This window comes from Euleptes europaea, chromosome 20, assembly GCF_029931775.1.
Source record: "Euleptes europaea isolate rEulEur1 chromosome 20, rEulEur1.hap1, whole genome shotgun sequence".
NCBI lineage: Eukaryota > Metazoa > Chordata > Lepidosauria > Squamata > Sphaerodactylidae > Euleptes > Euleptes europaea.
This window is the reverse complement of record NC_079331.1, coordinates 24,499,590-24,524,277: the sequence shown is the minus strand read 5'-3', so window position 1 is coordinate 24,524,277 and position 24,688 is coordinate 24,499,590. Positions and strand designations below refer to the sequence as shown.

Sequence of the window (24,688 nt, the reverse complement as noted above, 5' to 3'; positions counted from 1 at the left end):
GTCAGGGCAGCCGAGGCGCTTCCGTCACAAACCCATGCCTGAATCCGAGTCCAGATAATCCATCTCCTCCTCCAAGACCACCTGAATCTGTGCAGCCACCACCCACTCCCTCATGTTGCCTGAAAAAGGGACGTGTCCTGAGGCATCCAAACCCAGTGTGGTATCTAATGGATGCAAATACCTTTATCAACAAAATCTACTGCAAAGAGTCATAGTGAACCTGCATGTTTTCCAGATTAATCGAACCCATTCTGCCTTCCCCAAACCTTTCCCAGCCAACTTTACAGGCTTGAAATTGTCAACACGACTTCTTGCTTTAGACCCACCCCAAACCCAAAATACTGAGCCGCAGCAGCAACATATCTCCAATAAAGCTGTCCAGCACAACAACCTGCCAGACTCAAAAGTCCACATTGAGAGGGATGCTAGGGGTGAGAATGCTCTCTGTGGAACAGCTGTAGCTGCTGGACACATTTCAGAGCCAGCCCCACGTACTCTGCAGCAGGGCTCTAATTTGGAGGTCCTGAGGGAAGGGCGAGGGGCCTGTTTACCAGGAAGGGACACAGCAGCACATCGGCTGCAGCTGGTGAAAGATCCTCTTGGACACAACCACCGAGACATCCAGGAACAAGGCCAAATCCAGGAGAATCCAAGCTGTGGACCTGATCCTGGGGAAGCGCAACCTCACCCTGAGCAATCACTGAGCCACACTTATCAGTCCAGCTCTGGCTGCCCAGTCTGGAAGAGGTGCACAAGCTGGGACTCCTACCTCCGGGGCTGCTGGTGATGTCTCGACACCGCACGAGAAACTCAAACCAAGGATGAGCTTCATGCAGCGCCTGGTCACCCAAAATGGGACAATTGGAAGAAAATAATCTGGAAAGAAACCAAAAGCACATTATTAGCTTCATATAACAATATGCTCCCCCCCAAAAAAAAGAATCAGGCCCAGGAATCAGCTGCTGAGTAAGGAAGACACCTGCCTCCTTCTTGGGGTGGGGAAGACAGTGATGCGGGGGGGGGGGGGGGGGAGATAGGGATAAGTTCTACCGGTCTCTATGATCCAGCTTGACTTTTCTCCCTTTGTTCTGGTGATTAGACCAGGCTTCAGCCATAGCCCTCAAACAGAAGTTAATGTCTCCCTTGGAGGAGGGACAGAGGATGGCGGACAACGGGGGAGTTACTGCCTTTGTGGGAAGACCAAGGAGAAAGGCTGAAGGTGGAAGCCATGCTTAGTCTAGAGAAAGCAAATAGGAAGGGCAGGAATGTGCTGGCCGTTTTTAAAATATCTGCCCAAACTCCTACAATGTCTGCCTAAACTCCTCCAGTTTCTCCTAAGTAATTTGCGGGTTACATTGCAGAGCCGGAATCCAGCAAAATACACATCCCTTAAGAGCTTTTCTTCACAAATCAAGCTGCACTGTTGCTATTTTTACCAACTACTTCTTTTTTGCTATCATGTTGCAGGCTAATTATGGCAACCCCATTGGGTTCTTAAGGCAGGAGACGTACAGGGGTAGTTTGCTATTGCCTGCCTCTGTGTAGCAACCTTGGGCATCCTTGCAGTCTCCCATCCAAGTATTAACTAGGGCTGACTTTGCTCAGCTTCTGAGATCTTGATGAGCAATGCTGATTCTATGAACTTGGGCAGTTCATGAGAGGGGGGGCATCATGGCCATCTTCTGGGCACTGGGGGTATGTGGGGGAGGTAGTTGTGAGTTTCCTGCATTGTGCAGGGGGTTGGACTAGATGACCCTGGTGGTCCCTTCCAACTCTATGATTCTATGAGATCAATACTTGCACAGACATTAGTTTTTGATATAGATTCTTACCGATAACAATCTAAGTAAGTGTAGAGTAGATGGTTCAGCCCACGGTCTAAACAGTAAAGGATAAAGCAGGCATGGAAATCAAAGCCCCCAGGGGATGAATACTCTGAGACGGGCTGCGGATTTTGCATCACTCCTCCAGCATGAATCAGCCTTTGAAGAAGGCACTTGAAATCTTCTAGTTCTACTGGTGCAAAAACCCCGTTTCTATCAAGAAAAAGATAGCAACAGTTGTATGCAGAGCAGGTAGCTGTATGCTTTCAGTGGCATTACAAACTGCAATGGAAAAGCCTGTTAGCGGCTGGATCATCTACCAACAGGTAACACATACCTAGCCAGGCTGTCCAATATTTCGTTTCTCATGTAATAGCTGCACAAGGTACTTCTGTCAAGGGCCTCCGTGGACAGTGCCGGCCACTTTGTGCTGCTGCCCTGCAACTGAGAGTCTGCAATCCACGAACTGATGTTGCTCCAGTCATGCCAGGATGACAAATGCATCCAAAGAACCTCTGGATTGCATGACTTCAATTCTGTGTTTAACGAAAATGGACTGTCACAGCTATGCACATCTACAGGGTCAGGATGCTATCAACAGGGAATCAAAACTACCAGGCTTGGATAAGGATGACTAATACAAGGACCACAAAAGGTGCAGAACTCAATTAAGACCAAACCTAATTACCACTTCTTTAAAAAATATGCGCAAAGATCAAAGGCTGCCCCTCCAGTATGAAACTCCTTTTCCCTGTTTCCCCAAGCCTCACCACGCCCAAAGCACAGCCCTGAAACACCACAAAACCACTCAGGATACCATGTATTTACGTCAGCACAACAAAAAGCTTGCCTTCTGGGGATCGGGTGGGGAGAAGGACAATCTCTCGCGTGACCGGATCCCAGGACTGAGCCCAGTTTAACATAACTCTGTGCTCTCCATTATGAACTCGGTCTTGATTGCAGTTCATTAGCACATCCAAAGCAGCTGTGTGGGCAGACGGATCCTTTTTCTTCCTCCAGTCCCTGAAAGTGAGAACAAAACCTCTCCATGAAGGCCGTTAGTTGGGGGGGGGGGGGCTTACCCCTATCCTATCCCCCCACCTTTTTATTTTACTTAACTGACAGTACAACATCAAGATCTTTTGTGTAACACATACAGATGATACATATCAGTCATAGACGTCAGTGAGACAGCACACTATATATCACAATATGTAAACTTTTGGTTCAATTAGATAAACTTAATATAAATATAAAATCATATATAAACCAGTACTCACTCCAAACTGATACACTGCATATCAACCTCTCTTAAATATAATGTAGAAAAATTATTTTAACATGCTTTATTGACTTCCCGTGGCTGCCCCTAACTCATCAAAGACAACTCATCAGCCTCTAAACATGCTCTATTAAGTGTTGTTTCACTTTGCAATATGCATTATAATTCCAATATTTAATAAACAGGAACCAAACATCTACAAATTCTGAAGCTAACTGATTTCTGCATCTGCATGTATTTACAAATTGTGACCTTATTCATAATCCACACAGATCAAACTTTATTCAACCATTGCCTCAAAGATGGGGTGGACTGCTGCTTCCCTTTCTGGGCAAAAGTCACTCCAATCGCAATAACCAAATGGCGAAGCAAAATTCCCTGCTGTTTTCCTATTCTAGATGGGATTTCACCCAAAAAATAAACCTTTTGCATTAAGTCTGAAGCATCAATCAAAATAATCTCTATTTCTCTACAAACCGTGCTCCAAAATGTTCGTACCAATGTACAGGACTACCCTCAGTGGGAGAGAGTCGCCTTCTCCTTATTGCTCTTCCAGCACAACTCGGATTCTCCTGAGATTTTAGATAATGTCAAATTCCATCGATAAAACATTTCCCAACCGTTTTCCCTGTCCCCTATACTAAGCAATACTTTTGCCACCTCCTGGAATGCTCTTCTCCACTTTTCTAGTGGGAGACCAAGCCCTACGAAGAAAGGCCGAGGGAGTTGGGAATGTTTCGTGAGGGGGGACATGATTGCTCTCTTTGAGTATTTGAAGGATTGTCACCTAGAGGAGGGCAGGGAACTGTTCCTGTTGGCAGCAGAGGATAGGACTCGCAATAATGGGTTTAAATTGCGGGAGGAAAGGTACCGCCTGGATATTAGGAATTTTATTTTACAGTAAAAGTTGTCTGACAGTGGAATCAGCTACCTAGGGAGGTGGTGAGCTCCCCCTCACTGGCAGTCTTCAAGCAGCGGCTGGCCAAACACTTGTCAGGGATGCTCTAGGCTGATCCTGCATTGAGCAGGGGGTTGGACTAGATGGCCTCTATGGACCCTTCCAACTCTATGATTCTACATCTCAGCTAGTAGACCCTTGACCAGTCAAGGTCTTTTCAACTCCATTCAATGATCTGAACACCTTAGTTGTTCTGAATTCCTCGCCTCAACTAAAAATACTGAAATAAAGGGCTTTTTACTGGTGCAGCTTGTCTGCTCATCAAAGGACATAAAACCACCCTTCTTTTGGAGATCAGTAAACCTCAAGGGGCCCGTTTGCACCCACTGATCAAAGTTCCCATCTCCTGCTGTCCCTTGGCATCCATCCAAGGCTTCAGAGGAGAGTCTTTAAGCCCCAAACTATTAAAACGTCTATTTCCATTAACAATTAATGCTTCCCATTTATATGCTCTTCCCTAGTGAATCAGGATCAAGTCCACTAGCTTGTTTCTAATGCAATCTTTTCAGAGTTCAAAACTTCAAAGCATACATGACAATATATGGAGTATCGGCCAAAGCTGATTAACGTAAGCTTGAGGTCTGTAGCAGGAACAGTGGGGCCAGGGTGAAAACAACCAGCAGCTGGCTGGTAAGGAGAAACACAGGCTCACAACTGCCGCAGAAGGAAAGCTTCCAGCTGAACAGGATGAGGGCTCGCCTCTGATTCACTAGCACAGGTAGGGATTTAAGGCCTTGGACCAGTGATCCCCAACATGGTGCCCAGGGCTCCATGGCATCTGCCCAGTGTTCTAGGTGGGGCTTGTGCCCAGCAGGGCTTCGGATTGGCTGTGCAGGTTAACAGGCATCCTGTTAAACAGAGCTTCTCCCTTACATGATGAAGAGTTACTATGAGAGTCATAGATAACCTTAATACCTGACATTTTATGCTTGGCTCTGCCTCCTAGAATAGATCATAGAATCATAGAGTTGGAAGGGACCACCAGGGTCATCTAGTCCAACCCCCTGCACAAAGCAGGAAACTCACAACTACCGCCCCCCCACAAACACACCCAGTGACCAGAAGATGGCCAAGATGCCTTCTCTTTCATCATCTGCCTAAGGTAACAGAATCAGCATTGCTGACAGATGGCCATCGAGCCTCTGTTTAAAAACCTCCAGGGAAGGAGAGCTCACCACCTCCCGAGGAAGACCGCTCCACTGAGTTCTTCCTAATGTCTTGACGGAAACTATTCTGATTTAATTTCAACCTGTTGGTTCTGGTCCGACCTTCCGGGGCAACAGAAAACAACTCGGCACCATCCTCTATATGACAGCCCTTCAAGTACTTGAAGATGGTTATCATAGCCCCTCTCAGCCTTCTCCTCTTCAGGCTAAACATACCCAGCTCCTTCAACCTTTCCTCATAGGACTTGGTCTCCAGACCCCTCACCTTCTTTGTTGCCCTCCTCTGGCCACATTCCAGCTTGTCTACATCTTTCTTAAATTGCGGTGCCCAAAACTGAACACAGTCCTCTAGGTGAGGTCTAACCAGAGTAGAGCGATACCATCACTCCGCGTGATCTGGACACTGTTGATGCAGCCCAAGATCGCATTTGCCTTTTTAGCTACCACATCACACTGCTGACTCATGTTCCTGTGGAGGCCACCTTGATGCCCGCAAGCTCAAAAAGGCTGGAGACCCCTGCATGGAACTGTTGTGCCCCCCACACTCTTGCTCCTTGTTTTTTTTTTTTTTTTTTTGAGGGGGGGAGTGTGGCTGAAGATTTATTACCTGGACTGGGTGTTCTCAGAATTCTCCTGGGAAGCTCCTGAGTAAGCATTCTCCACCTGGTATACAAAGTCGATCATTTCCTTTTCCGCCTCAGAAAAGTAATTTTCCTCTTGCAACACTTTCACCTGGAGAGTCAAACTGCGATGAGCATTTCAATGCCAGCCCCACAGCCCATAGAAACACAACTTTTCAAGAGAGATGGGTTATCCAACCACAAATATGACCAGGAATAAGAGCAAAGTCTTGACGGGGCCAAGGGGTGGGCGGACACACTACGTCTGCAGCACAGGTCCTGTTGACCCGGTCGAGGCTGCCACAAAGAGAGTTCTGCTACTGATGCCAAAGAAAAGCAAAAGCTCAGTCAAACCTGGGACTTGGGTGGAGCAAAAATTAATACATACAGGGAGGGCGCAATCAGAACATATAAAGAGCCACAGAAAAGAAGTCTTTCTTCACTCACCAAGAAGTCACGGACAGGCTGGTCACTGGTGTAGAAACATATTCTGTGCAGCTGCTTCATTACATCAAACCCCTACTTTGAAAAAGAGCCAGCGTGGTGGTTAGAGTTTCAGGCTAGCATTGGGGAGCCCCAGGTTTGAATCCCCACTGTGCCATGGAAGCTCAGTGGGTGACCTTGGGCCAGTCGCACGCACTCCGTCTAACCCACCTCACAGGGTTGTTGTGAAGATAAAACAGGAGGGGGAGAGATTATGTTCACTGTCCCGAGCTCTTTGGAGGAAGGACAGGATAAAACACAAAAAGGAAAATACATACCAGTTCTGACAGAGGGGACTTTACAGAAAGGAAGGTTCATGACAACTTCCCTTATAGGCATCAGAACTGGTGCACATTTTCAAAGGAATTTAGGCCCAGCCCTGAATTATTCAAAGATGTTTTTAATACACAGCCAGCCAAATGGGCTTAACTTTTGCCAGGACATTTTTTTTTGCTGTCAAGTCACAGCTGACTTCTGGCAACCCCGTAGAGTTTTCAAGGCAAGAGACGTTCGGAGGTGGTTTGCCACTGCCTGCCTCGGCGTCACACTCCTGGTATTCCTTTGGGGTCTCCCATCCCAATACAATACAGGGTCAGGGCTGAGTGTGACAGGCCCAAGGTCACCCAGCAGGTTTCCATGGCGCAAGTGGGGATTCAAACCTGGGTTTCCCAGGCCCTAAACTAACTTCCCCAATATTACAGGGGTTCCCAACCTTTTTAGCCTGTGAGCACATTTGGAATTCTGACACAGCATGGTGGGCGCAGCAACAAAATGGCTGCCACAAAATGGCTGCCACAGGAGGCAGAGCCAGCCACAAAATGATTGCCGCAGCTGAACTTCAGTAGCACAGTGCAAATCCTTGGGCTGTGGTGGCAGCTGCTGCCAAAACAACATTTTTCAAAAATCTGCATAGCCTATCAAATCTCCAATAGCCAATCAGACGCCTTGCTGGGCAAAAGCCCTACTTGGCCCCACCCACTTCCTAAAAACACTTGGTGGGTGCCAGAAAAGGTGTCAGCGGGCGCCGTGGCACCCAGGGGCACCACGTCGGGGACCCCTGCTACATTACATGCTTCTTTTTCCATCATGCCAAACATGGCGGGAATTGAGAAAATGAAGCTATTTATCACGGTTAATCTGCTGGTTTTCTGATGTAAACATTCCCGGTGACCACACTGCTTTAGCATCTGAAGGAGCAAAACAGCACTTTGTTGGGTATATCTGCAAAAGAGACCAAAGCTGTCCTTGTTGACTTGACTGTGGTGTTTGCCCCCCACCCCCGACTCACCATGTTTGTTAAGAGCTTGGAGGCCTCTTTGGCATCACCCTTCTGAAGGCTTCTGCAGGCCAGCTCCAGCCCAATGTAGGTCAACTCCTCTAGCTTCTGAGCAGGATTACCAGTCATCCGGAAAAAGGTCTGTGCTTCTGGCAGTTTGTTGTTTAAAATAGCGTTGGCAATAATTTGCTGAAAGGGCAAAAAACAAAAACAAAAAGTATGCCTGCACTGCAGTAACCGCTTTCAGAGACTCCTTGAAAAATCAAGTGCTTCTTGAGAGCAGCAGGAAAGCAGCACTTGTTAAAACAAGCCACTGCGGAGGAAGCACCCTGATCAATCGGGTTTCCAGCTGCTTAACTGGACCGTGATCTACACGTGGCCCTCGTTTGTTTGCTTTGTTCTTATAATGAACGAGTTTAGGAAGCCTTCGGAGAGGCCGGCTCCGTTTACCTCTGTGCTGAGCTGCTCCCATGTCTGGCATTGCTGCACTCGGGGCACGTCTTCCTCAAGATCGCACGGTGTGCCTAGGATGCTGGACTGCTTGCGAGGGAACTTTATCATAAATGCCCTAAGTTTAGTGATGTAGCTGGTTAAAATATGCACACATCCATCCAGATGTTCATCCAGTTCTGTGAAGAGTATCAGGAACACACTTAATCAGACAAATCGTCAAATCAACAAAGAATCAATCCACTCCCTTTTACCAACTCTCATGTGGGCAGAGCATGGCGTGCAAGCACTCTCTCAGGCACGCCAAGGCAGGATGGGGCAACATCACTCCTAACAACCATTCTATCTAGGTTCACCCATTCAGTGACACCCCCACTCTGCTGGCGCATCCAGCGACAAGAGGGCTGAAGTTGTCGTGGGGAGACAGAGATTCAAATCCTTCTTTAGCTGCACCTTTCTTAGCCCCGCCTGTCTCTCAAGATTATTGCGCACATCAAATAGGCAAAGGAAGGTCTGTCTCTAGGAACTCTTTGGTGGAAAAGAACAGATATGGACAAAGAGACCATGTCATTCTCCAGTGGGGGAACCGCATGGCAGCAGCCGGCCCTTGGAGGATGAGGGCGTTAGTTCAGCTGAAACGCAGGCACAAGTGGAGTTAATGATATGGTGAACGGCATGTGCTCAGCCCCACCTTCCACGTGGACGAAAATCTCACAGAGTTGTTTGTTAAGGAAAGACAAGGTGAGGCTCAGCAGCTGCTCCGAGAAGTGTTTGCTCTGTGCTTCCAAGTCGTTTTCTTGGATTGCCAAACAAAGCAAGTCCAAGGCTGGCCTCAGTTCTTCAACACCTGTAGGAGAAAATGTAAAACAAACAGACAGACTGACAGGTCACCTCATATGCCCAACATATATCTGCAGAACAGAAATGCAGTTTACTTCCATCTTCACTACGGTGTCCTCTGAAAACAAGGGTCACGATGCTACCCCAAGGAACCTCTCCCAAGCCAGCTCATCTGCAGTGTCTTCTGGGCCACATGAAGTCCCCACTTACCTTGACACAGGCAGGGAGGTGCTATTCCCAAGCAGATGAGCACTACAGCCTATCGCTCCCGGGTCTACTATACTTAGCAAAACTTTGCCTGTTTGTACATCCAAGTCATTTTACTTACTCTTCAAGTAAAAATCTGATGTGATATCTGAAGTCTGCTCTTCTAAGGAACAAGTTGGAGAGACACTGAAAAGATTCTCCTTGTTCTTTAAAAAAAAATCCACAGTGTCTAGCTGCCGGTTCTCCAAGCCAGCCTAAAAGAAAGGAAAGCAGCTGTTAACAGGTACAGCTTTGCTAAGGATTGTTGTTAATTATTGCATTCCAATGTAACGCTAGCCATGGTTTGGTTTAATCCCAGATGGGTTTACAAGCAGTGACATAAAACTGGAATCCAGGGGCATACCAATGAAAACTATTCTGGCATAAGCTTTTGTGAGTCAGAGCTCAATTCCTCAGATGCATCCATCAGACTCACAAAAGGTCATGCCGGTTTACTGTAATGCTTGAATGCAGGCTGCCCAAACCGTGGTTTGCTCGTGGGCGCTAAATTGGGACTCCAAGCCACAGTTTGCACCTGGCTGGTTAACTGTGGTTTGTCGTTAGGTCTGGATGCACAACTGTGTCTAGTTGCACAGCTCCTCTCACCCTCCAGATGGAGATACAGAGCAACCAAAACACACACAATTCCATGCTGCCCTGTGAATAGGCAGAACTTCAGCCTATTCACAGGAAATGCAAAAGGCAGCAAGACAAGTGACAGCCCTCAGGCAGGAGGCTCAGAGGCCCAGTCCCTGCTTCCTTGGGAGGGTGGGGGAGCCAGATCTTGAAAGAGCCGGTTGCAGGGGTTTAGAGGCTGCCTTGGCACCACCCCTCCAGAGAGCTAGAATAGGGCCCCACCAATGGTATAGCAGCTCAATGATCATGCTGTTTTCTTTACCTCTAAGGCATGTATGGGAATAGAACATCTTCCCCATCCGTTGAGACGGCAAAGAGAATCCACAGTGCCGGCACGACCATGGATTATCAGCCTATTCAAGAATTCCTCTTGAGTTAAGCCAAACAGAACCAAGGAGAGTCCAGGCTCTAAAGGTTCAAGTAAAAGAAAGATGAGTTGCTGTCAACACACGGGGTGCTTTATGGTTATGAAAGGCAGTACAACCTCCTCTAATTATTTCTAGCACTTAAGAACTAAGCTTTCTTTTGCCTTGAAAGTCAGCTTCTAGAAGGGAAAACTTTGGCTTTCAGTTGCACTACTGATGCTCACCTGAAAGAACGAGACACAACTGCTCCTCTTCGCTGCATTCCACAAAGAAGGAATTTTTGCCCATGTGAGAACGCACAATATCTTGAGTCTCCAAATCCCAAAGAATCAGAGTCAGTCCTTCGCTCTCACTTGAGACAGCGAATAATGCACTAAAACCTGTCACAGATTTACATTCAGTTTTCACACAGTCTTCCAGCCCTCGTTGATTCAGGTTCCTCCACCGTCTATCTCTTTCCTTTGATTCTTTATGATCTTTCCTTCTTGCATTTGAAAAGACATAAGCAACATCTTGAAGAAGGGAGGTATCAGAAGCTTCATGGATCTTACAGTCATGGTGCCCCAGACGTAGGCAGTATTGATACCAAGGTAAGTAAGCATCAGCTACCAAATTCGGAGAGTAAACTCTTTTGGTTGTTTCATATAATGAAATTAAGTGTGCCTTCCAGGACCTAGGAAAGGGAGGAAAATTATTCCATCTTTTTAATGCCATAAAAGTTTAAGAGAAGCTAAGCAGGATCATAACACAAAGATAAACGTTTTGCTCTGTGCTTCCAAGTCGTTTTCTTATTATATGCTAGCAATATAACACGCAAGGAGAGAAACACCATCAAGACCCTCAATGCAGATCCAGAAATCATTATTCTACCAGCTGACAAAGGCAATGCCACGGTGATCATGAAAACAGAAGAAAACAAAAAGAAGATTGAGGAACTTCTGGACCCTGCCACATACAAAAAACTAAAACGGGATCCAACCTGCAAAATTACCAAGAAAACTAGCATACTGATCAAGAATTCCACTCTTCATCCAGACACACACAGAAAACTATGCAAGACAGAAGCACAACCACCACAATTATATGGACTACCTAAAATTCATAAGGATTCCGTCCCACTCCGACCCATCGTGAGCGCCATTGGTTCCCCAACATATGAATTAGCTAGATATTTGACCACCCTCCTACAGGGCTACATCGGAAAAACCACTTCTTACATCAAAGATTCAACTCATTTCATCAACAAAATCAGTCCACTGAGACTCAATCCACAGGATATATTAGTCAGTTTTGATGTTGTATCCCTCTTTACCAAGGTTCCATTAAAAGACACAATCTCATTGATTAACCAGATTTTTCCAGAAGATATAACAGCCTTATTTCACCATTGTTTGACAACAAGTTATTTTCTATGGGATAAAGAATTTTATGAACAGATTGATGGAGTAGCTATGGGAAGTCCTCTCAGTCCAGTAATAGCAAACCTTTACATAGAATATTTTGAAAAAACAGTATTAGAATGGACACCTTACAAACCTACAGTCTGGTTCAGGTTCGTGGATGCTACATTTACTATTTGGAGCCATGGTGAAGAAAAATTAATGGACTTTCTAAACCATCTCAATAATATCCATCCAAACATTCAGTTTACCATGGAATAAGAAATTGAGGGTAAACTCCCATTTATTGATACCCTTGTCATCCGTAAAACAAACTTTCAGTTAGGTCACAAGGTCTACCGGAAACCAACTCACACAGATCGCTACTTACACAAAACCTCCAACCACCACCCCCGACAGAAAAGAGGAATAATCAAAACATTAATGGACCGTGCAAGACGGATCTGTGAACCACAGTTTCTCAAGGAAGAAATTAATCATCTAAATCACGCACTGCTAGCAAACGGCTATTCCAGAAATGAAATCAAAAGGGCCATTAAACCAAACAAAAATCAGAAAACTCAGGAAAAACAGTCTCCCATAGGAAAGGTATTCTTGCCATTTATTAAAGGAGTCACTGATAGGATGGAGAAACTTTTGAAAAAACATAACCTACAAACAGTGTTTAAACCCACCAAGAAAATACAACAGATGCTACAATCAGCAAAAGACAAAAGAAACCCCCTCATCTCTGCAGGAGTATATCGTATACCTTGCAGTTGTGGACAAGTTTACATCGGGACCACACAATGCAGCATACAACCAAGGATAAAAGAACATGAAAGATACTGCAGACTTGGCCAACCTGAGAAATCAGCAGTGGCTGAACATGGACTGACCCAAACAGGACACAGGGTCTTATTCCAAGACACTGAAAGACTGGACAATTCTACCAACTATTTTGTCAGATTGCACAGAGAAGCCATTGAAATTCATAAACATCAGCACAACTTTAACAGAAAACAAGAGAGTTTAAGAATGAATAAGGCTTGGTTTCCTGTCCTGAAAACCTCCAGACTAACAAAGACTACAGTCCACAATGGCCATGCAGATTAGCCCTGGATTCCACATGTTAACAGATCACTTCAGGATACAATGGTTCCACATTAACATACCACACCCTCATTAGCACATTATCTTGATACTTACAGGACAATGATTTGCACATTACCTTTAATACTTTTAAGGACAATGACTCAGCTCAAACCCAACCCCCCTTCTGACTATATATTACTCTTCCTACACACTTGACACTGAGAGACACTGTCCTTCAGTGTTACTCCTCTGAAGATGCCTGCCACAGCTGCGGGCGAAATGTCAGGAAAGAAAATACCAAGACCACGGTTACACTGCCCGGATAACCTACAAGAACCAATGAACTCTAACCATGAAAGCCTTCGACAATATTATAAAGGTAATTGTCTATAACAGGGTCTCCAACATGGTGCCCGTGGCCACAATGGCACCCATCAGCACCTTTCCTGGTGGGCGCCAAGTGTTTTTAGAAAGTGGGCAGGGCCAGATGGGGCTTTTGCGCAGCAACGCTTCTGATTGGTCACAGGAGATTTGATTGGCTGTGCAGATTTTTTTAAATGTTGCTTTGGCAGCAGCTGTCATTACAGCACAAGGATCTTGACTGTGTGACTGAAGGTCAGCTGCAGCAACTGTTTTGTGGCTGGCTCTGACTCCTGCGGCAGCCATTTTGTGGTTGCACCCACCATGTTGTTCCAGAATGCTAAAGGTGCCTGCAGTATATGGTATATCTACTCCAGCTGAGACCACTCCTGGGAGTTTCTTTGATGAAATCCATCCACATGTATTTGGTGCCTGGGCTTGGAAATGAAGGGCAGTGATCTAAGCTCATACTCTTGTTGCCTTGCCCTCTCAAGCAGCTTGTGCCAGAGCAGTAAAATGGCACCCATTTGTGAATAACCTTACCCATCTCCTACATTTCCCAGGAGAGACAGCAACCGATGGGTGAACATACCTGTCTGTCCGAAATGCCTGGTCCACAAGCGTCATACTGCAACCTGAGCTTCTAAGGTCCTCCTCATCCATCTCCTTCAGTTGTTCTACAGGAAGATTGTCAAAGTTTCTCTTGCAGAGTAAATGGCCAGGATATTCTCTGTTGGAAAAGAAATGTCCCCATTCATCATCGGTCAGCTGTCTCCCAATATTGTATGAACGATCATCCCCTCCAGAACAAAGTCTGGGATATATTCAGCGTTCTTTCTTTCCAAAGCACCAGTCCAGAAACAAACCCAACATTTCACCTTCAAGTGCCTGTTTCTTTTACTGCTCCTTTCTTTCCATCTCTTTGATGTTGAACAAAGGTACAAATGGATCTCATGACCATCATCCATATGTAACTTTCAGATTGTCCAGATATCAAAAATGAAAAACAAAAGCTAAACTTCCAAGTTCTCAAAAGGCCTGTCTCTGCCAAACTGATGGGTGCCTCAAATTAACTTTACAGAAATACCATTATTAACAAGTACAAAGTTTCCAAAGGGCAGCAAAAGTTTAGGAAAACTCTCTGGGATAAATTAATGACAATCTAATTTTGAAGTTGCCAAAATATGGATAAACTAGCTGAATGATGCAGCAGCAAAGTCTTCTGCAAGCAACCCCACCAACGAATATTGGGGTGATTGGTTAGTTCCTTTTCCCAGGGTTTTACCATAAACAGCCTGTCTAGAAAGTTTCTTTATGGCTCTTGCGATCCACTCTTAGCAATGCAGAAGCCAAAGGAGGATTTTGCTAGTAAGCAATAAAAAACGAAAATCAACAGGCCTGAGAGTATTGTTGAAAAGACCTACCTGAAATACAAATCAAGGTCAACAGCTGCAGCATAGCCGGAGCAGTTGGTGATCACAGCAACACTGAGATCATGTGATACTTTGAACGATTTAAGGGGTAACAGGAGGTCTGGGTTCTTCTCATCTTGCCCCTCTGCTTGATAGAGGGCAACATCAACATAGGCCAGATACGTCCCATCTATTGCATCAAAGACATCTTTGCAAAAACGTCAAAGAAAATCACTGGTCCAGCCCTGTAAGAAGCACAACATGCAAAGGAAAACCTGCCATCTTAGGTATATGGACCTGGAAAGAAGCCACAATTTCCCTGGAAATGCTTGGTCTTTGTGAAAGAGCCGAGCACAGGATGTCTTTACCATGCTCTGTGAAGACAAATTATGCTGTGGCACTGTTAGAATAATCTGCTTCTGTTGGGCAGAGCTAGTCTCTGCGGAGTCACAAACCTTTCTCCCTGAAGTCCAGTCAGTTCACACCCTGTCCTGGAAGGGGGGGTCAATTGCATCTTTTCTATTTAATTTTGCAGTTGTGGCATGATGACTTTATGCAGTTTTTTTTAAATCTGCTATTTGCATTTTCCTTTTCTCTTAATACTAATATTCCTACAGCTTTTTCACATACAAATCTTTAGTACAACCCCGTAGGACAATTGTGAAGCAGGGATATGTTAAGACGACTGAAGCAATATCAAGTAGCAGTCCGGTGGCACTTTAAACACTAGCATTCGAGTTCAGTGGCATCTTACAGATCAACAAGATTTTTGGGGTATAAGTTTTTCAGAGTCCCTTTTTGTATCTGACGAAAGGAGCTTTGTCTCTTGAAAGCTGATATCCCAAATACCTTGTTGGTCAAGGTGCTACTGGCTTCTACTGCAGACCAATGTGGCGAGAATTCTTTTATATTAAACATTGGTTTGGGTTAAGAAGAACCAATTTTATTAATCTGTAGCCTGTTAATCTGTAGCGTAAAAGCCATATGAAGACCTGACTTTTAGCTGACCCCAAGCTTCAACTGGGCCTCTGACCTTAAAGGATATAGGAGATTGCATTGCTAGGAGCTAGTCACCCAAAGCACATTTAAGTGCTCCAAATCATGTTTAGAGTAACAAGGTCATTTAAAACAGGCAGCAAGTTGTCTGCTTACGGCATGGGGAAAATTGTTTTTGTACACTGGTCAACGGATAGAACAAACAGTAGCAGAGACTCTGGAACTGAGTAACTAGTTTTGAGAACAAGATGATTTCCAAACAAGAGTAGTCATGGGTTCTTGTAGGTTATCCGGGCTGTGTAACCGTGGTCTTGGAATTTTCTTTCCTGACGTTTCGCCAGCAACTGTGGCAGGCATCTTCAGAGTAGTAACACTGAAGGACAGAGTAGTCATGATTTGTGAAACTCATTTCCTGAAGAATTTGCAAGGGAGGTGTCAGGTTGGGACTCTCTGTTAATGGGCCAGCCTATAAAAGAATCTCCAAGATGCCAGCCCGTTGTCCTTCCACGGAGAGACCACAGACCCATTGAATGGTTGCCATCTCTGTCGCTCTCTATGGAAGTGACCCAGAGGCCTCTATAACTGTTTGTCTGTACGTCAACTTGCATGTGTGGGTTTGTTAATTTATGTCTTATATATTTAGTCAAGTATTAATTTTCTCTTTGCCTTATAACTCTTTGTAAGTTCAAATAAACCTATATGCTTTACTGCTATGGTGTGTGGTCTGAGACTGTCCTAAGTACATGGTCTGTGTTTCCTATTACATTTTCTGGCTTTGCTTTGGTAAGAGGCAGGCAGAGAAAATCCAAACACAACGAACTAAAAATTCTCACGTCAACCAACACTGATGCCCTCTGAAACTACATTTACTTAGACTTACTTAGAAAGAAGTCCTACAGAGTTCCCTTGTTCATAGTCTTAACCAAATATGCAACACTAGCTGAATACAGCAGAACAGACTGAGGACTGGATTTTTAAAAGAGATTGGCATTTGTTCTTAATTTTTTTAAATACAAGGTTGCATAGCCTTCAACAAAATTCAGATCTATCCCCGCCCCCACCATTTAAGGCACACTTTCCCCATAAAGGATACATATCCATCCTGACTCGTCTAACAAGACAACAATGCCTCTGCAAAAGGAAGCATCCACTATCCTTTCCAAAACTTGGGGCGACAGGTCAAGGAAAAAACAGTCTTCTAGCTCTTCGACCTCCTGTCCTCCTCCCAGAAAAGCAAGGCGTACAACAACAAAGCTGTTGAGCATGAGCAAAGCTCTGCCATTTTCAAATGACAGCACTCTCAAAGAGGAGACTGGTGGTACACCTGAACGAGAAGGGGAAAGGGACATTCTCAGATGCAGCTGCAAAGCAGACAGACACAGAAATACCAGGCCCAAAGGGAGGTCAAATCCCTCTCTCGCTCATAAAGAGAAGCCACAGCTGGTCTTACCTGTCTTTGGTCAAACGGGCAAGTGTAGACACATTTGAACTAGCCCACAGAGTGCAATCCAAAGTAGAACAACACCCATCAAAGCTCATTGGGATGGCAGTGCACCTTTCACAGGTAATACCTGCCTAATCAAGTTACATCTCATCCCCACAGGTTTCAGTTCCTGTAACTAAGAAGGTTGCTTGGTACAACAGTGACCCAAATCTGTGAAATGGGTTCACTCACCCCAAATAAACAAGCACACTGTGCTTCAAATGAATGTTACATATCTATACTCACTAATATTTTTTTGTTCGATCAGCTTCTTTAGCCGGTCTTCACTGCAGCTGTGCAGGAGCGTCGCCTCACATTGTTGAACCTTTGGAGAAACTTCGTATACAGAAAGTTCACGGGTGTGGCTCACAGTCAGTAGTTTCAGGCTGTCCGCTACTGGATCATTGTCTTCGAAATTCTCCCACACAAAGCTGAGAAAACAATATTTTAATTTTATACATGACCTTTACTTCTCATTCTTGTCTTCTGAACTTCTAAGCATACTGTGGATTATGAAGATGTTGCCCATGATACCATAAAGCACCATTTCTGATTTACTGAGTACATTTATTATTTTTTAGTCTGGGAGGAGGTGGGGCCTCGAGCCGCCCTGAGCTCCAGCCTGGGCAACGGACACCTGTCGGGTGGAGGCGTGCTGCGATTCCGGGAGGTCTCCAGGCCCCTCCTGGAGGGTGGCAACGCTCCCGGCCGGGCGAAGGCTCCCTCATTTGCATAAATCGAGGTCTGGCTCCCTCCCTCCCTCCCTCCCGGCCACCGACTCACTCTGAGCAGGCGCCGGGCAGGGCGACGAGGGCGGGCCGGCGGCTGCCGCCTTCCCACCCGGGCCCCGTCCAGCGCAGCTCCCGGCCGGCGTGGGAGGCGAGCGCCAGGGCCTCTTGGCGCCGGCTGAGCTGGGCCCGGGCGAGGGGGCCCGGCGGCGCCTGGAGAGGCAGCAGCAGGACGGGCAGGGCCCCGGCCATGTTCCCCTCAGTCAGCCGTCGGGCAGGGAGCGCCGACCGTCCTCCGGACTACATCTCCCAGAAGGCCTCGTTGCCGCGGAGCGGTGCACGCCGGGAGTTGTCGTTCCCGCCACACGGCGAGAAGGGGGCGTCAAGAGCCGAGAGCTCAAGTCCTCCTGACGGGCGAACGTCGTGACGTTGCGGCCCGCTCTTCCTGTGGCCGCCGGAAGTGGCCCCCTGAGGGGAGTCGGGGCGGCCCGGTCGATGGCGGCTCCCGGGCTCGGCTCGGGGCGGGATGCTGTCGCGGGTGCCGGGCCTGGGTCTGCTGTGGCGGGCGTGGTGGCTCCCTGGCGGGGGCCATGAGCCGGCAGCGGCCGGGCGGGAGAGCCGGGCGCGGCGCGGCGCCATGGAGCAGGAGCGGGCGCTCGAGGTCTACGGTCAGTGGCGGCGGCGGCGGGGAGGGCGCGTGCGAGTGCGCGGACACGCGTGCAGGGCGGCGGGGCAGCGCCTTGCAGCCGGCCTGACCTCCTCCGTTGGGCTGGGCAGCCAAGGCGGGGGCCGGCCGGTCGCCCGCCGTGCTTTCCGCTTGCGGGGAGGGCGCCCCTGACGCGTGTCGGGCCGCGCCGCACGTGTGAGCCCGGCCTGAGGCTCTGGGGCGGCTGCCGCCGCTGCTGCCGGGCGAGCGAGGGAGCTGAGGCCGGGCCTCCTTGCCGCCCCGCGCAGACCTCATCCGGACGATCCGCGACCCGGAGAAGCCCAACACCCTGGAGGAGCTGGACGTGGTGGCCGAGAGCGGCGTGGAGGTGCAGGAGGTCGGCGAGGACGAGTTCCTGGTCACGGTCCGCTTCACGCCCACCGTCCCCCACTGCTCCCTCGCCACTCTCATCGGTGAGGCCGGCCGGGGGCGCGGGGCGGGGCGGGGGGACGGTCCCCCCCCTACCCACCCCGGGCAGAAGCTCTTGCGGGTCTTCTTGGGAAGCGCAGGACCGACGCCTGCGTGGGGTGGTGCTCAAGAGAGGGGGTTTGGAGCGGTGGAGTCTGATCTGGAGAACCGGGTTTGATTCCCCACTCCGCCACATGGGTGACCTTGGGCTAGTCACCGCTCTCTCAGCCCCACCCACCTCACAGGGTGTCTGTTGTGGGGAGGGGAAAGGGATTGTAAGCCGCTTTGATTCTGCCTTAAGTGGTAGAGAAAGTCGGCATATAAAAAACAACTCTTCTTGGGGGGGGGGCTGCCCCTGGCCTGTAAGCGCTCGGCCGGTTAAGGAATTCGGCCTGCTTGGGCTCACAAAGGCCGGCGGCGGGCAGGGCCTTCTCGGGCAGGGCAGGGGGGGGTTGCTGCCTCTTCTCCCCCCCCCCCCCCATTGGCTGTGGCCATGGGCACCTTATGGAAGCCCCATGAAGGGCAGAGTTCAGAGTGTTGCAAGGAACTCTCTCTCTCTCTCTCTGCCTCGTGGCCTAGAGAGGGTGAGGGGCCCCAGCATTGGCGGGGGGGTGGGGAGCGGTCAAGGGCTGGGGCCTGAAGCTTCTGAAGCCAGTGTCTGGCCAACATTTCCATCGACAGCAATATCTGAAAATAGCTGCTGCTCGCTTTACTCTTAAGCCTTTTTCACAATTCAGGAGAGGAAGGATTTTTAAAGTTTTCTCCATGGAATGCTGTTAAAGCAGTAGAGGAGTTTAGGTTTGATAAAGCATTGCATATGTCCCCCCCCCTCAAAAAAATCGCTAAACCTCATTCTCTACCCCCCTCCCCCTCCGGGTGGTTTCAGAATTTCTGGAAATTATGTTTCTCTGGCTCCATCACTTTACTTTGTGACCATTTTGCAAACAGGGTCGTTAAATAGTGATTTTCATTGGTGTGCAGAAAGAAAGTTCACATTTTTCCCCAACTATAGGTCTGTGTTTGAGGATCAAACTTCAGAGATGTTTGCCTTTTAAACACAAGGTATGTTATACACATGTTAACACTTGTGTCCAAAAATATATGAGATGTGGGTTTCTGGGAACCTGTATGTAGGGAACTTTCAGATTTTACACTTTTCCTGCTTTGTGACTTGGAAGGATGCGTGGCAAAAAGCCCATTAAGTTCAAATAAGAATCTGAATGGGTTGGTATCCTAACTTCTGCCAGTAGAAGGAACGTGGTTCTTTGCCACATTCCTCTCTTCTCCTGCAGCCCCGTCTGACCCTGGAAAGTAGGTTCCTGGGATAATGGAACTCATGTGGCTTAATAGCCGCGTGGGTTGGTGGGGACAGCAATCTCCTTGTCTCCTCAATCAATGAAGCTGTGCTGGTGGAAGAGGGAGGAGAGGGTGATTTCCCCCATTTCCCATGCTGATCCTGAGAATGTACTTTGCCTGGGTTGGAAGGCACTGCTTGGGGTAGGGGAATGCAGCAAAGATCAGTGCTTCCATTGGTGATAGTTAGGATCCTGCTGTGTCTAGTTGATCTGATGAACATACATCTATGGGTGTGCAAGTATGTAACTTCCCCAAGATAATAGAGACTTCCTTTAAAGACTTTGCAGTATGGTGAAATTTAGGGGGTTGCTGTACTCAGTTCATCATGTAGATCATGTGATCTTGAGAGAGACTAAAAATGAGGAAGCAGGAGGAGGTGAAGGGAAGAGTGGCACAACTGGGAAACAGCGGTATTTCTCTTATTTGGGCAGGTCTACCAAGAGTGCAAGATACAGCTGCCTCTCAATTTTTGCCTAACCCACACCAAACAGGCTCTAGTTCTGGTGCAATGGTTGTTTGCTAGAGCGGGTGACACAGAGACAGCCTTCCCATTGGAGGTTTAAATGTTGTAAGCCAGCTATGTGAGCAGCAGTGTGTGTTCTGTGCAGATACTTTGCCTCCTGTGCTAAAAGGACGAAACATCTCTAAGCAAACTCTCTCTCCTCTAGTTGGAAATCTACATATCAGAGGGAATGCATTCCACTGAGGCGGACAGTAAGTGTGTTTTCAGATTGTGTTTCTGAACAAACCGGCCCCTTGATGTTCATGCAGCAAAGGCCACAACTTGACTTTTGCTAGCTTGGAAAACACCGGGGACAAACATGACCGTGCTTAAATAAGTCCATGCGCTTTTTATGAGTTCATATATACATGTCCTCAGCCACTTGTGTGGTATGGCTGGCATGATGAAATTAAATCAACCTAACAAATAAATGCACAACGGTTGCAGTGTACAAAAATTAGCCTTCTAGGCAGGAATGTAAAAAAGCTCTTTTTTTGGGGGGGGGGTCTAATTTTGGCCTTTAAAGAAAACTTGTTTAAATTAATTCAGCTGCTCTGGGATTTCAAGTAAAAATGGGGTGGGGGTTAATATTTGTGTTTTATCTTAATATAACTTTAAAGGGAGCACAACCCAACAAATTTGAAAATTATGCTTACAGTTGCTTAGGAGCCTTTCTGATCATTAAAACTGTTCATTAAATGTTTGCCCAAACTGACACCTATGTCCCACAATGGAGTTCAGGGCTTTGTAGGTAAACTTCATCTAGTTTGAGCCAGGAAGCTGGAACTTGGGCCAGGACTTGTTTGTACTTTCAGGGCTCAGTCCAAGAAATGGGATGTTACTAATGGTCTGTAAGCACTACCAAAGTAGCTTTTAAAGTCATGGATTGACTTTAAACAGTCTTTCATAAAGTTTAGATATTTTAAATACAAAACCAGTTTTTTTTAAAAAAAAAACAAGGCTGCTGTACCTTGCTACTGCTTTGGCAAGCCCCTGAGAGTCCTCAGCTGTGGAAAGAAGGATCATACTTCTGAGATGCAGATAACTGAGCCTTAACCTTAAGTTTCTGCCACTTTATTTGATGCTGGAAAAGACACAAGTAGCAGCAATAGATGTTTTTCTAGAGGCTTCTGGTGCCGGAAGCAATGGCTCATCTCTGCAGTCAACAAGAATTAATCAGCACCACAGCGGCCTTGTCAAGTGGATTTTTAAAACCATTTTTTTAGACTTGGGAAATAGCTGCAGATCATGAGGTTTTAGTCTCCCAGTGTTAGTCTTCTGTTTGGGAGGCAGGCTGCAGGGCCCTGCTTCTAGCATCAAGTAGGAAGTGACTATGCAATAGTGGTTGCTTCTGCCTTCCTACTTGTCTCAGGTCTATTTCATTCCACAGTGTGGTTTTAAGAAGTATCGACCCCCACTGCCACAGATTAAGGTCTGTCAGAGACACCCACCAAATTCCAATCCTCTATTCATCTTTGTCCATCTCTGTGAAACTAGCACCCCACTTTTTCCTCAAGTTACAACAAATTCTTACAAATACGCATACTTCTGTTTATACAGCTACATGTCTGATTGAAATTGCTAGTAAACGGGGTTTTCTGGTTGTTTTTCTACTGTGTGTTTACAGTCAACAAGCAAATAAATGACAAAGAGAGAGTAGCAGCTGCCATGGAGAATCCAAACCTGCGGGAGATTGTGGAGCAGTGCGTCCTGGAACCTGAGTAGCCTTTGGCGTGAGAGCTCTCCCCAGCATCTGTTGGGTTTTTGTAAAAACTTGGGGGCCTTTGATTTACTATTAAGAGGATTTCTTGTAGCTTCTGTATATATATTTTTTATTAAAATTATTTAAATTAAAAGGGTAGGAAGAAGCAAAAGGATCAACCTTTAAATGAATATAAAGGATATATAATCTTTGTGAAAAAGAGGTTTTATATAAAGATTGAGCCATTTTGCTACCTTATGAATACAAATAGTGATGAAATAAATTCTGATTTTGAAGGTTTTCTCCATTTTGTGGTGGTGATATATTTTTCACAGCATCACTGGAAAATATGAATAAAATAAGAAGTTTTGGTAACTGTCTTCAATATTAAGCTTTTTTTAGAAGAAGGTATATGAAAGCAGATTAAGAAAATTCCACTGACCCTGGTATTGGGGTTAAATTTCAGGTTATGGTCAGAATTTTTGCAGTAATCTTTATATGAAGGTGAAGTTATAGATACCTATAAGCAAGCTGTAGAAAGATAATGGGTTCACGATGGCGTGCATGGTTCTCCCATTTCCCTTTTTATCCTCACAACAGCCCTGTAGGGTAGCTTAGCCTGAGGATTTGAATGTGAGGCTCCCAAGTCCTAGTACACTTCCACTGACCTGGCTCAACAAATTGAATTTATGACTAGCTCTAAAAGACCCTGCTGTACTCAGGAGTTCTATTTATTGACCACCCCACACAGGTTACTCTTTTTCAAGAAGAGCCTTGATGGATCAGAGCAGTGGTCAACAGACTCCAGCCTCCTATATGTCACACAGGAGCCAACCAGTCACTATGAAGGGCCAAGAGTTAACACATAAGTCATTTTAATAAATTATCAAGATGTATTGAGAGAAACAGTGCTTTGTGAAAGCTTGGGCAGACTTTTTTCTGCTGTTAATAGTTTAGTTCAATATTCATTTTCATTAGAATTTGGCTAGTAGAAATGCATGACTTTAAAAAAGAGAGAGAAGTTTTGAAGACTTTCACTTTCTTAAGGCAATGGTAATATAATATCTGTCCCCGAACCAGAAATTTTGCTTTTTGAAAAAGCAAGCAGTTTGGGTACCTGGCATCTCTGCTGAATATTTTTATCCTGTTCTTCTCCAAGGAGCTTATGGTAGTGTCCCCCGTCCCCCAGTTTTATACCCACAACACCCTGTGGATAGGTCAGGCTAAGAGTATAACTGACACAAGTTCACCCAGTAAAGTTTCCTGGCAGTTGGGATTTATACTTGGATTTCCTGGGCCTAGCCCAACACTAACCACTATTCCACACTGACTAAAGTTCAGTCATGTTTCTCCTTGATGAGGGGAAATTGTTAATGGTCTCCATATGTGTATGTTTTAAATATTAACAACCAGGCACCAACACAATGTACTTCTTCAAAGTCCTGTTCACCTCTCCCAGCAGAGGGCCTTCCGACACTGAGCAGTCCTTTCTTTCTTGCTGTATGTTGAGCTGTTGGGTGTGTTTTGAGCATTTCCTATGAGAGATTATGAGTACAATTGCCCCATGATGAGTTTTCAAGTCTGACTTCTCCCCAGTTGGGTATTAGAGCTGCTCCAAAACCCAAGGCACACTGGGGTAACCAGTACCCTACCTTTATAATACCTGGAAATTCTGTTCATGGTATAACTGTCTGGCAGTTTTATCCCATCAGACTGAAATTTAGCACAGAATGCCTAAACAGGTGTAAACTACTTCAATGTCAGAAAAATAATAATCAGTTTTTAAAATGTCCCAGTTACATCAGTGGAAAAACATTTTTTGCTGGGTTTGACAGATGAGCAAAGGGGGAGAAAAAAACGACCAGCCCCCTCGAGTCCTGTTTGGCACGTCAGCAGAGCATCTGGCTGCCACTCAGGATTCGTGGAAGGGCTGGAGGAGCCAGATTGGTGGTGGTGATAGGGCTGGTGACTCCAGAGGTCCTGTCTCAGGCTGCTTTGGGGCATGGGCAGGCAAAAATAGTAAAGGTGGAGATAGGATTTTGCCTCCAGAGTAGTGGGCTGAAAGAAATCCTTTGCTAGGAGATGGCGGTGTCCGTTTTCTGGGGGAATCTTGGCCATTAATGGCACTCCTAAATTATCAACTGTAACCTTATAAATGATTGGGCCCAACAAAACCGTTACCCCTGTAATTCCTCATTTCTGAACCTCCTTTCCCCCATCCCTAGGAGGAAGCAAAAGTTACTGTTCTTTTCCCTCACGGATGCCAGACTTAATTACATTTACAAGCCGCTTGAGTTAAGTCTGTCAGGTAGAGGGTTGGGGTGGAGACACAACCGGTCAAGCTTCACATGACACTACCTCTGTTTCAGTGTCATTTAAGACCCCAACCTTCGCACAGGGGCACAGTAGTTTTGAT

General features: G+C 46.4%; 2 protein-coding genes across 2 annotated transcripts in view; one reads left to right on the top strand and one right to left on the bottom strand.

Annotated features, from left to right (window-relative positions):
* The window catches only part of SPG11 (SPG11 vesicle trafficking associated, spatacsin), a 63,689-nt gene extending 45,839 nt beyond the window's left edge, over nucleotides 1-17,850 (bottom strand). The window contains exons 1-17 of the mRNA XM_056865730.1: nucleotides 17,654-17,850; nucleotides 17,117-17,301; nucleotides 16,481-16,711; nucleotides 14,404-14,599; nucleotides 13,572-13,709; nucleotides 10,370-10,818; nucleotides 10,043-10,188; nucleotides 9,227-9,359; nucleotides 8,750-8,905; nucleotides 8,059-8,237; nucleotides 7,621-7,797; nucleotides 6,297-6,368; nucleotides 5,837-5,961; nucleotides 2,674-2,846; nucleotides 2,161-2,359; nucleotides 1,833-2,036; nucleotides 770-876 (exon numbers count right to left, since the gene is read on the bottom strand). Coding sequence (XP_056721708.1) covers nucleotides 770-876; nucleotides 1,833-2,036; nucleotides 2,161-2,359; nucleotides 2,674-2,846; nucleotides 5,837-5,961; nucleotides 6,297-6,368; nucleotides 7,621-7,797; nucleotides 8,059-8,237; nucleotides 8,750-8,905; nucleotides 9,227-9,359; nucleotides 10,043-10,188; nucleotides 10,370-10,818; nucleotides 13,572-13,709; nucleotides 14,404-14,599; nucleotides 16,481-16,711; nucleotides 17,117-17,301; nucleotides 17,654-17,850 — 3,067 coding nt within the window. The remainder of the gene's footprint in view (nucleotides 1-769; nucleotides 877-1,832; nucleotides 2,037-2,160; nucleotides 2,360-2,673; nucleotides 2,847-5,836; nucleotides 5,962-6,296; nucleotides 6,369-7,620; nucleotides 7,798-8,058; nucleotides 8,238-8,749; nucleotides 8,906-9,226; nucleotides 9,360-10,042; nucleotides 10,189-10,369; nucleotides 10,819-13,571; nucleotides 13,710-14,403; nucleotides 14,600-16,480; nucleotides 16,712-17,116; nucleotides 17,302-17,653) is intronic.
* A 274-nt stretch (nucleotides 17,851-18,124) lies between these two features.
* On the top strand, nucleotides 18,125-22,309 carry CIAO2A (cytosolic iron-sulfur assembly component 2A). Its single transcript, XM_056865920.1, has 5 exons — nucleotides 18,125-18,266; nucleotides 18,553-18,717; nucleotides 19,725-19,774; nucleotides 20,737-20,782; nucleotides 22,198-22,309. The coding sequence occupies exons 1-5, from the start codon at nucleotides 18,125-18,127 to the stop codon at nucleotides 22,293-22,295; spliced, it is 501 nt and encodes a 166-aa protein (XP_056721898.1). The 3' UTR covers nucleotides 22,296-22,309.
* Nucleotides 22,310-24,688: the final 2,379 nt, after the last annotated feature.

Excerpts from the sequence above, each read along its gene's own strand:
- CIAO2A (XM_056865920.1), top strand. The coding sequence starts at position 18,125 with ATGCTGTCGCGGGTGCCGGGCCTGGGTCTGCTGTGGCGGGCGTGGTGG. Across the intron at positions 19,775-20,736 it reads GTTTGCCTTTTAAACACAAG|TTGGAAATCTACATATCAGA; the intron begins GTATGTTATACA and ends TCTCTCCTCTAG. Across the intron at positions 20,783-22,197 it reads GCATTCCACTGAGGCGGACA|TCAACAAGCAAATAAATGAC; the intron begins GTAAGTGTGTTT and ends GTGTGTTTACAG.